The sequence below is a fragment of the Littorina saxatilis genome, linkage group LG8 (genome assembly GCF_037325665.1).
Source record: "Littorina saxatilis isolate snail1 linkage group LG8, US_GU_Lsax_2.0, whole genome shotgun sequence".
Lineage (NCBI taxonomy): Eukaryota > Metazoa > Mollusca > Gastropoda > Littorinimorpha > Littorinidae > Littorina > Littorina saxatilis.
Window position 1 is genome coordinate 20,090,731 of NC_090252.1, and position 12,150 is coordinate 20,102,880.

At 38.9% G+C, this 12,150-nt stretch overlaps 1 protein-coding gene across 1 annotated transcript in view; it reads left to right on the forward strand.

Annotated features, from left to right (window-relative positions):
- Nucleotides 1-12,150, forward strand: part of LOC138974545 (uncharacterized) — a 60,274-nt gene that overhangs the window by 20,499 nt on the left and 27,625 nt on the right. Inside the window, exons 9-10 of the mRNA XM_070347261.1 lie at nt 2,965-3,207; nt 11,070-11,173. Of these exons, the coding sequence (XP_070203362.1) occupies nt 2,965-3,207; nt 11,070-11,173 (347 nt within the window). The remainder of the gene's footprint in view (nt 1-2,964; nt 3,208-11,069; nt 11,174-12,150) is intronic.

A 12,150-nucleotide genomic window follows, 5' to 3' on the forward strand; every position in this document is an offset into this window, starting at 1 on the left:
GTGAACTGTTCTCAAAATCTCACTGTTCGGGGCTAGTTCAGTAACTGACCCTACGCTCCTGGTCACTTGGTATAAGTTTGGAAAGCAATATGAAGTAGCGATAATTTCAAACGTGACCGACATTATTGATACGGAATGCATTGACCAATCCCAAAAAAGCGCTCACGTCATTGCATGATAAACACACAAAATCATCTATTCTCGATGACATACTAAGGAATTAGCTCGGGAGAACGACGATCTATGGACGGTTTATTATATAAAGGGAAGCTGACGGTTAAAAACGGGCGTCGATAGAGCCAATGAACAGGAATAAGAATCAACTTCTAGTGTGATGGACATCGGGTCTCGAATATAAATATATATATATATATATATATATATATATATATATATATATATATATATATATATATATATATATATATATTCAGACTCTAATACAAAACAAATACTGTTCACATTAGCTCGATTATGTACCTGTACTCTCCGTTCACTGATTTGGAAGAGAGGATCAGACTCCGGTCATTGGATACTACGGCATGCCCATCCCACTCTCTCAGTTACAGTCCAAATGACTGACAGGAACTATCCCGCATTGCTTTCTTCATAGCAAAAAACTGTGATTATTGATGATCTTGAAAGCAATGTGCATACTCTGGAAGAGGTATGAGAATATACGCAGACTCTAGCCAGCACATTTCAAATATTATGAAACAGAAGGAAAAGTACAGTTCAACATTTCTGGGGTAAAAGTCATCTTATCAACATATATATTCCCCCTTTTTACATTTAGTCAAGTTTTGATCAGAAAATCGAGGGAACGTGAGAGGGGGGAATCGAGACGAGGGTCGTGGTGTATGTGCGTGTGTGTGTGTGTGTGTGTGTGTGTGTGTGTGTGTGTGTGTCTGTCTGTGTGTCTGTCTGTGTGTGTGTGTGTGTGTAGAGCGATTCAGACTAAACTACTGGACCGATCTTTATGAAATTTGACATGATAGTTCCTGGGTATGATATCCCCATACGTTTTTTTCTGCATGTTTTTTATAAATGTCTTTGATGACGTCATATCCGGCTTTTCGTGAAAGTTGAGGCGGCACTGTCACGCCCTCATTTTTCAACCAAATTAGTTGAAATTTTCGTCAAGTAATCTTCGACGAAGCCCGGACTTCGGTATTGCATTTCAGCTTGGTGGCTTAAAAATTAATTAATGACTTTGGTCATTAAAAATCTGAAAATTGTACAAAAAATATGTTTTTTATAAAACGATCCAAGTTTACGTTCATCTTATTTTCCATCATTTGCTGATTCCAAAAATATTACCAGCTATTGTGTTTTCAGCGTAGCAATAGGGCCCGATATTTAGACGAAACAAGTATAATGCCGACGAGTCGAAGACGAGTCGCATTATACTTGTTCAAGTCTAAATATCGGACCCTATTGCTACGATGAAAACACAATAGCGTTTATATAGCTATTCTGACATTAAACTCTGTGTTAAAATCATGTTTTTGTCAGCAACAAGTACCAGAAAGGTCCATGTCGCTGATTGCAGACGACGGTTCCCTTTCCGCATGAAGCCACGGAAATAACCGAACATTGAAAAACTCACGGACCTGTATTACGGAGAAAACTCGAGATAACCGGATGTTTAGCATTACGTCATTATGCTAGGAATCATATGACGTCATGACGTATCATGCTTGCCTACGTATATTTTATGTTCGAAAGTCTGACTTCTGTTGGGAATTCGCGTGGTGAAGACTGCGGTAAATCTGTGGATGATAAGAGAACAAGGATTGTCTCAGAAGAAACGACTAAATGTTTCAGACCGGTAACTTCATTTCAACATTGCACTATACAATGGACGTTCTATGTGACAGGAGAGTTTGCTGATTTTGTGTTAAACATTGGAGAGATCGTCTGCTAGAATCAGAGATAGGTCGCTTCAGATTGCAGCTTCTTGAACTTTGCAAGGTTTGTTGCCTGTTAAAGAACTGGATTTTACACGTAATGTATGTCATGTACAGTAAGCAACAACAAAAACACACACAAAGCAAATGGCATCGTCTGTCGACTAGTCACAGAAACAAACCTGGCGAGGTATGCGTGTACTTTATACACGTGGAAGAAACCGGAACCATGCGTCTTTGTTATGGACAATATGCTTTTGGATATTGAGTAAAATGGCCGACTTCCGCCGCATTATGCTTTGATGATCGGAAGAGACCATCCAATCACAGCCCCCGAATTCCCCCACGTGTTCATCAGAATAGCTATATATAAATATGTTATATTTGGATTAAGAACAAGCTCTGAAAATTAAATATATAAAAAATATTATCAAAATTAATGTGTCGAAATCAATTTAAAAACACTTTCACCTTATTCCCTGTCGGTTCCAGATTAAAAAAACATATAGATATGATATGTTTGGATTAAAAACACGCTCAGAAAGTTAAAACGAAGAGAGGTACAGAAAAGCATGCTATCCTTCTCAGCGCAACTACTACCCCGCTCTTCTTGTCAATTTCACTGCCTTTGCCGTGAGCAGTGGACTGATGATGCTACGAGTATACGGTCTTGCTGCGTTTGATTGCGTTCAGTTTTATTCTGTGAGTTCGACAGCTACTTGACTAAATGTTGTATTTTCGCCTTACGCGACTTGTTTATTATTCATTCTCAAGCACCCTCAAAATACTTTCTTGTACCGAACTGCTTGGATAGAAGAAAGCTCACGTTCCCTCGATTTTCTGATCAGCGGGTCCGACTGTAAGATTATGATTCTACTAGTGCTACTGCTACTTCTACTACACATTTTACTACTGCCAATGTTAAGTATTAAAACAGCAGTAGAAAATAATACTGTTCCAACTTAAATAGGAATTTGAAAGAATGCAATTGTTTTGGCCTCAACGTCAGCATTGTGTGTGTGTGTGTGTTTACTTAAACATTCTATTTTTGCAGAAACTCTAACCCTTGTAGAAGTGAGAGTTTACCTCGATGACATATTCCGGTGGCTTGCGAATAAGGGGGTTAAACATTTACTGGACCAAAGTTACGATTTGTGCTATGAAGCTGGCACCTTGGAAGCAGGCACGATGCATCTCCGACGTTGCAAAGAGGTCCTTAAAGGTCGCTACGTGAAAGTGATTCAAGATGCAAGCGACCTGGTACTCTGCGAGGTGGAAGTCGTGGCACGACCTCTGTGTATGTAGGATGAGTTTTGCTCGTAACTTTGCCTTCCCTTGTTCTTTTGCTCTGTTTCTGTCTGTCTGTGTATTTTTCTATATTCCTTGAAAAGTGATCTGTATATGAATAGACATATTTCCCCTCCATTTTCTTTCAAACCTAGTTCGTTCCGTGTTGCGTCTCCTTTTTGTTATATTTAGTCAAGTTTTGACTAAATATTTTAACATCGAGGGGGAATCGAAACGAGGGTCGTGGTGTGTGTGTGTGTGCGTGTGTGTGTCTGTGTGTGTGTGTGTGTGTGTGTAGAGCGATTCAGACTAAACTACTTGACCGATCTTTATGAAATTTGACATGAGAGTTCCTGGGTATGAAATCCCCGAACGTTTTTTTCATTTTTTTGATAAATGTCTTTGATGACGTCACATCCGGCTTTTCGTGAAAGTTGAGGCGGCACTGTCACGCCCTCATTTTTTAACCAAAATGGTTGAAATTTTGGTCAAGTACTCTTCGACGAAGCCCGGGGTTCGGTATTGCATTTCAGCTTGGTGGCTTAAAAATTAATTAATGACTTTGGTCATTAAAAATCTGAAAATTGTAAAAAAAAATAAAAATTTATAAAACGATCCAAATTTACGTTTATCTTATTCTCCATCATTTGCTGATTCCAAAAACATATAAATATGTTATATTCGGATTAAAAACAAGCTCTGAAAATTAAATATATAAAAATTATTATCAATTTTTTTTTTCGAAATCAATTTAAAAACACTTTCATCTTATTCCTTGTCGGTTCCTGATTCCAAAAATATATAGATATGATATGTTTGGATTAAAAACACGCTCAGAAAGTTAAAACAAAGAGAGGTACAGAAAAGCGTGCTATCCTTCTCAGCGCAACGAATACCCTGCTCTTCTTGTCAATTCCACGTGCACTGCCTTTGCCACGGGCGGTGGAGTGACGATGCTACGAGTATACGGTCTTGCTGCGTTGCGTTGCGTTCAGTTTCATTCTGTGAGTTCGACAGCTACTTGACTAAATATTGTATTTTCGCCTTACGCGACTTGTTACATTTAGTCAGGTTTTGACTAAATGTTTTAACGTAGAGGGGGGAATCGAGACGAGGGTCGTGGTGTGTGTGTGTGTGTGTGTGTGTGTGTGTGTGTGTGTGTGTGTGTGTGTGAGTGTGTGTGTGTGTGTGTGTGTATCTGTGCGCGCGTGTGTGTGTGTGTGTAGAGCGATTCAGACAAAACTACTTGACCGATCTTTATGAAATTTGACATGAGAGTACCTGGGTATGATATCCTTAGACGTTTTTTTCATTTTTTTTATAAATGTCTTTGATGACGTCATATCAGGCTTTTTGTTAAAGTTGAGGCGGCACTGTCACGCTCTCATTTTTCAACCAAATTGGTTGAAAATGTGGTCAAGTAGTCTTCGGCGAAGCACGGACTTCGGTATTGCATTTCAGCGTGTTGGCTTAAACATTAATTAATGACTTTGGTCATTAAAAATCTCAAAATTGTAAAAAAAAATGTTTTTTATAAAACGATCCAAATTTACGTTTATCTTATTCTCCATCATTTGCTGATTCCAAAAACATATACATATGTTATATTTGGATTAAAAACAAGCTCTGAAAATTAAAAATATGAACATTATTATCAAAATTAAATTTTCGAAATCAATTTAAAAACTCTTTTATCTTGTTTCTTGTCGGTTACTGATTCCAAAAACATATAGATATGATATCTTTGGATTAAAAACACGCTCAGAAAGTTAAAACGAAGAAAGGTACAGAAAAGCGTGCAACTACTAAACCGCTCTTCTTGTCAATTTCACTGCCTTTGCCATGAGCATGAGCGGTCTTGCTGAAAAAAATTGCATTGCGTTCAGTTTCATTCTGTGAGTTCGACAGCTACTTGACTAAATGTTGTATTTTCGCCTCACGCGACTTGTTGTCTTTTGTGTTCTTGTTTTTTCCTGATGAAGCTTGTATAAGTGAACATTCGTATCGTCTTGTATCGGTGAATACAGCAATCCTTTGCTTTTTAACTGCATGAATCGACATGTGTTATGGATGCATATGATTAAATACCCAAAGAGCAATACAATGTATCATTCACGTTACACATCTTGGAATAGCTTTCATTCCGGTTCTTTTTTTCTTCTTTTTTTAAAAGAATATTTCTTATCTCCAATTGCTTTTTGAATAATGAAAAAAGGCATTGACACTTTTTTTATCTTATAAATACGTATGTACATTTTATCAACCAAAATAATAATATTCAATTATTTCAACAGAGTAGCATGCAATTGTCGATTGTTAACACCAAACATAATTTTATTCACTGTTAACTCTATCTGTTTATCCAAATGTACCCTATATAACATTCATTAATTCAATATTTCCAAAACTCAATCACCACTGGGCAAAAAAAAAAGAAAAGTTTTCTATATATTCAATCAATCAATCAATCAATGAGGCTTATATCGCGCATATTCCGTGGGTACAGTTCTAGGCGCTCTGCAGTCAGGCCGTGTGAAATGAAATTTTATACGGCCAGTAATTGCAGCCATTTCGGCGCATATTTACCTTTCACGGCCTATTATTCCAAGTCACACGGGTATAGGTAGACAATTATTAACTGTGCCTAAGCAATTTTGCCAGGAAAGACCCTTTTGTCAATCGTGGGATCTTTAAAGTGCACACCCAATGTAGTGTACACGGGGGGGAGTTCGGACACCGAAGAGAGTCTGCACACAAAGTTGACTCTGAAATAAATTTCCGCCGAACCTGGGATCGAACTCACGCTGACAGCGGCCAACTGAATACAAATCCAGCGCGCTACCAACTGAGCTATATCCCCGCCTTTGCTGCTGTATTCAACACTATTGCTTCAAACTGAACAAATGTTGTCCTCCACAACTTTCATTTTACACAAGCAGATATTTGTTGGATAAATGTTGTGAAGTAATTTCCATTGTGAAAGGCAAAGCCTTGTCTCTTTTACCTTTTAAAAACTAATCAACCAATCTGTCCTATCAATTTCATAATTAAATTCCCTTCTCCAAAAACTAGTTGCACATATGGTTCCACAATGTCCATAATTACTGATTCTTTTCTAAACTGTTGTGCGCTGTGTATTTTCTTACCACACAATGAGGGAATATCCATCAAATAAATTTCTTCCTTGGCGTACATAATCGTATTTTTAACATTCACAACAACTGCACAGACCATGCTATTTCCCAACATTCTCTGTGGGGATTTTCCTTAAATATCACAAATAAACTCATCGGAAAAACAACTATTCTCTATATATACCATCATGTATGCTAACAAAAATCTTCAAATTACAATACATTTCCACCATAAACAAACATTGGTTATTCTATAAAAGCAGGCTAAATAAATTACCATCAATACAAACATTGTTATCAAGCCATGTTTAAGTCAGTTTTCAAAAAATGGACTTGGCAAGTTTACTCCATTTTAGTCTTTGAAAATGAACATTTGAAAAAAAGCATTTACAATTTGAGCTGTACATTAAACAAAACTAACTTTGGCACACCTTTCCACTTATCTGTGGCTTAGCCGGAGGTCAGTCTATCAACCCATCGTAATAATAAGGATAACTGCATGTGTTTCAAATCAATCATGTTTAAACCTCCATTTTATATACCGAGCAACAAAAGAAACGCGAATTATTTTTCGATATTTTGATTTTTAAAAACGCAAATGATATGAGAGTGACATTTTTCGGGATATATATGCACAATGCAGTCATGTGTCAGAAAGCTGTTGTGTGGATATTTTCCCATTGCTGCTGTCTCAACGCATGGGACAAGCACTTTCCACGTGAAACACATGCGCGCTTACAGCACGTGCAAGCGGAGTAGGGGAAACCGCATGTGTGAGATATGTTCACTGATGCATTAGTAACAAGTCGCGTAAGGCGAAAATACAATATTTAGTCAAGTAGCTGTCGAACTCACAGAATGAAACTGAACGCAATGCCATTTTACTCGTAGCATCGTCAGGCCACCGCTCATGGCAAAGGCAGTGAAATTGACAAGAAGAGCGGGGTAGTAGTTGCGCTAAGAAGGATAGCACGCTTTTCTGTACCTCTCTTTGTTTTAACTTTCTGAGCGTGTTTTTAATCCAAACATATCATATCTATATGTTTTTGGAATCAGGAACCGACAAGGAATAAGATGAAAGTGTTTTTAAATTGATTTGGACAATTTAATTTTGATAATAATTTTTATATATTTAATTTTCAGAGCTTGTTTTTCATCCGAATATAACATATTTATATGTTTTTGGAATCAGCAAATGATGGAAAATAAGATAAACGTAAATTTGGATCGTTTTATAAATTTTTAATTTTTTTTACAATTTTCCGATTTTTAATGACCAAAGTCATTAATTAATTTTTAAGCCACTACGCTGAAATGCAATACCGAACCCCGGGCTTTGTCGAAGATTACTTGACCAAAATTTGAACCAATTTGGTTGAAAAATGAGGGCGTGACAGTGCCGCCTCAACTTTCACGAAAAGCCGGATATGACGTCATCAAAGACATTTATCAAAAAAATGAAAAAAACGTTCGGGGATTTCATACCCAGGAACTCTCATGTCAAATTTCATAAAGATCGGTCCAGTAGTTTAGTCTGAATCGCTCTACACACACACACACACACACACACACGCACACACGCACACACGCACACACGCACATACACCACGACCCTCGTTTCGATTCCCCCTCGATGTTAAAATATTTAGTCAAAACTTGACTAAATATAATAAAAAGAGACCATGGCACGCTTGCTGCCAGTCTAACTTTTGACAGAGTCAAGATGCCAAGATTGACACCAGAACAACGCGAGAGGATAGTGGGTCGATTATCGGCTGGCGATGCCCCAAAAGCGGTAGCAGTCGCTTTCAATGTGCATCTGTCAACAGTATATCGCCTTCAGCAACGTTTTGTCAACACTGGAAGCACTGCTGATACCCAACGAAGTGGAAGGCCTCGCCTTACCACACAGAGACAAGATCGCCAGATCCTGCGTCATCATTTGAGAAACCGATTTCATTCAGCCAATGAAACAGCCTGGAACGGTAACCACCAGAGACCTATCAGTGGCCAGACAATACGCCGAAGACTTGCTGAGTGAGACCTCCAAAACTGCCGTCCCGCTAGAGGACCAGTCCTCACTTAGAGACATCGCATGGCGCGCCAGCAGTGGGCCCAGGATCACATCAACTGGAACTGGAGACAATAGCGAAACATTCTGTTCACCGATGAGAGCCGTTTCTGCATTAGTCATGTTGATGGGCGTGTCAGGGTATGGCGAAGAAGAGGTGAACGCTATGCTGGTGACTGCGTCATGGAACACAATGCCCAGGGTGGACCAAACGTCATGGTCTGGGGTGGAATCGGCCTCAACCAATCCCTGGGACCTGTGTTTTTCAACAATCTTGGTCCTGGTCGGGGAAACGGCATCACAGCACAGCGTTATATTGACCAGATCCTACAGCCTCATGTTGTGCCCTTTTCCCAGGCGCGCAGAAACTGTGTTATGCGGCAAGACAACGCTCGCCCGCACACAGCCAGGATCACCCAGTCCTTCCTGCAGCACAATAACATCGACACCATGGCCTGGCCCGCCCTCAGCCCAGATTTGAATCCTATTGAACATTTCTGGGACCAACTTCAAAGAAAGGTCAACCAGTTACGCCCAGGACCAAGAACTGCCGCAGAACTGCCTCAGGCCTTTATCAATGCCTGGTGCAACATCCCGACAGACGCCATCAACCGACTTATTCACTCCATGAGGCGCCGCTGCCAGGCCGTCATCAACGTCCATGGGGGTCACACACAGTACTGACCATCTGCAGAGGCTCCCTTTGCCCGTGGCAGCAAAAGACTATGCCATAGCCAAGAACAGTGTGCGAGGAACATACCACCGTGATTTTGATTCGTTTCGATGTTACGTTTATGAGAAATAACATTTTAAAAGTGTGATTAAACGTTTTTCTGGAGAAAATTCGCGTTTCTTTTGTTGATCGGTATATATCACTACACAATATTATCATCATTTTTATATGCCTTTTTATTATTATATTTAGTCAAGTTAATATTTTAACATCGAGGGGGAATCGAAACGAGGGTCGTGGTGTATGTGCGTGTGTGTGTGCGTGTGTGCGTGTGTGTGTGTGTGTGTAGAGCGATTCAGACTAAACTACTTGACCGATCTTTATGAAATTTGACATGAGAGTTTCTGGGTATGAAATCCCCGAAAGTTTTTTTCATTTTTTTGATAAATGTCTTTGATGACGTCATATCCGGCTTTTCGTAAAAGTTGAGGCGGCACTGTCACGCCCTCATTTTTCAACCAAATTGGTTGACATTTTGGTCAAGTACTCTTCGACGAAGCCCGGGGTTCGGTATTGCATTTCAGCTTGGTGGCTTAAAAATTAATTGATGACTTTGGTCATTAAAAATCTAAACATTGTAAAAAAAAAAAAATGTATGAAACGATCCAAATTTACGTTTATCTTATTTTCCATCATTTGCTGATTCCAAAAAAATATAAATATGTTATATTCGGATTAAAAACAAGCTCTGAAAATTAAATATATAAAAATTATTATCAATTTTTTTTTTCGAAATCAATTTAAAAACACTTTCATCTTATTCCTTGTTGGTTCCTGATTCCAAAAATATATAGATATGATATGTTTGGATTAAAAAACACGCTCAGAAAGTTAAAACGAAGAGAGGTACAGAAAAGCGTGCTATCCTTCTCAGCGCAACGAATACCCCGCTCTTCTTGTCAATTCCACGTGCACTGCCTTTGCCACGGGCGGTGGAGTGACGATGCTACGAGTATACGGTCTTGCTGCGTTGCGTTGCGTTCAGTTTCATTCTGTGAGTTCGACAGCTACTTGACTAAATATTGTATTTTCGCCTTACGCGACTTGTTATCTTTCTTTCCCCATAAACACCTAAACAGCTATCTATATTTATTTCTGCTAATACTCTATCAGGTATTACAAATGCCTGCATACAATAAGCACATTAAGAGACTAAAAACATTTTAATTACAACAATGTTACCCATACTGCTCACATTTATTTTTCCCATACCAAAATCAAGCGCTTAACAGACGTAATTCGCTCTGTCCAATTTTCCTCAACATCTGAGGCTGGTCTGTCATCAAAAAAAATTCCCCAAAATCTTAATTTTTGTTTCCAATTGAAATTATAAAAGGTGACTTCCTGACCACATGGCTTCACATTTCGACAAATTCAACTCTAATCCGGAAACATAATAACAAGAATTACAAATCATTAGGGTGTGTTTGAAATCCGTTTCACTTTTCAAAAATAACGTACGCTTTGTCAGCAAATAAAGTAATTTTAAACACATCATCCCAGAGTCTATAATTTAAACAAACAAATTTGAAATACCCTCAACATTCTTACTCTGCCTGATCCTAATGGCTAATAAATCAATTGCCAAAACAGAGGCTAAAGGCAAGAACTGACATCCCTGACGGATTCCAGACTCCACGGGAAAAGAATCAGACAACCCGTCTGCATAATTAATGCAACTCTTGGCATCTTTTATTAAAACAGAGGGAAATAGGTCCGTTTATTTGGCCGTTGGGAAACGCTCTTGTAAGTGCCTATCGTTCTTCCGTAAGTCTCAAGAATTGGACTCACCAGGCTGGTCGACGTTCATGCATAGGACTATGAGTAGGACTTCGTCGAAGCCAAGTTGCGGGTGTCTCATGAATACGGTCCCAAATATATAATGGTGTAATGGACAGAATATATAGGATGCTGATCCCCATTTGTATTTGCAGTATCCGATCGAAGATTTGGCATGCCCTACAACCCTTTGAGTTTAACAGACAACACTGACAGCAGCTCCGGTTGGAACGCTTCTTTCAAAGTGATGAACACAAAAGTAAGAATTGTGTATTTAAACGCGACACAACTACAGAACAAAAGCATGCTCTGCATGAGCAGTACATGCAGTGTCCTGAAAAAATTGAAATAATATTCAATTCTGGCACAAAACAATATATCTCTCTCTCTCTCTCTCTCTCTCTCTCTCTCTCTCTCTCTCTCTCTCTCTCTCTCTCTCTCTCTCTCTCTCTCTCTCTCTCTCTCTCTCTCTCTCTCTCTCTCATTTATTATGTTGATCATGTAAAAAGCAGATGTATACTGATAGACCAGCACTAATTGCCATTTTCATATTACATACTGCATGTATTGCGTATTCCTATCGACAAGTGTGGGTTTCATAGCTATTATGTGGATTTATTTCCTGTGTGTGGCAGTCATTAGAAGGTTGGATGAAGTGTGATTTAAAAAGTCAGTCAATGTGTTGACTTCAGTCATGGTATTCCTATGATGGGGGTCATATTTTGGAAAATATGGAATGCAAAAAGGGGTCATAACTAATATTTTGCGGATATCAATTCCTCTAACAGATAACCAAAATGAAACATACGAAGGGGAACGTCCCTAATTACCGGACGGGCACCTAATAACGGACACGCGATATCTCAGAAATGAGAGGTCACAAAATGGGTTTTTTTTGCGCGAAACGATTCAGTGATATCCCCTTACACTTCGCACCAAAGCAACATGGCGACTGAACGCACGCATTCTGCACGGAAAGTGGTTTTCTGTTTTTCGCACTCTCACTGTAATTTTAGACATTTGTAAACTAAGTGCAGCAAGAAGTTACGACTTTCTAAGATGAATTGATTGGTTGAAGTAGATAGTACATACACTCTTTTAGTAAATACCATGCAATACGACGTACTCAATGAACGCATTTTCCAACAGCTGCATTGTAACTCCAACTAGTGGGGTTTTCCAAATACCGTCCACCACGTGCGCCCAAATAACGGACTATGAAATATGTGTAATATG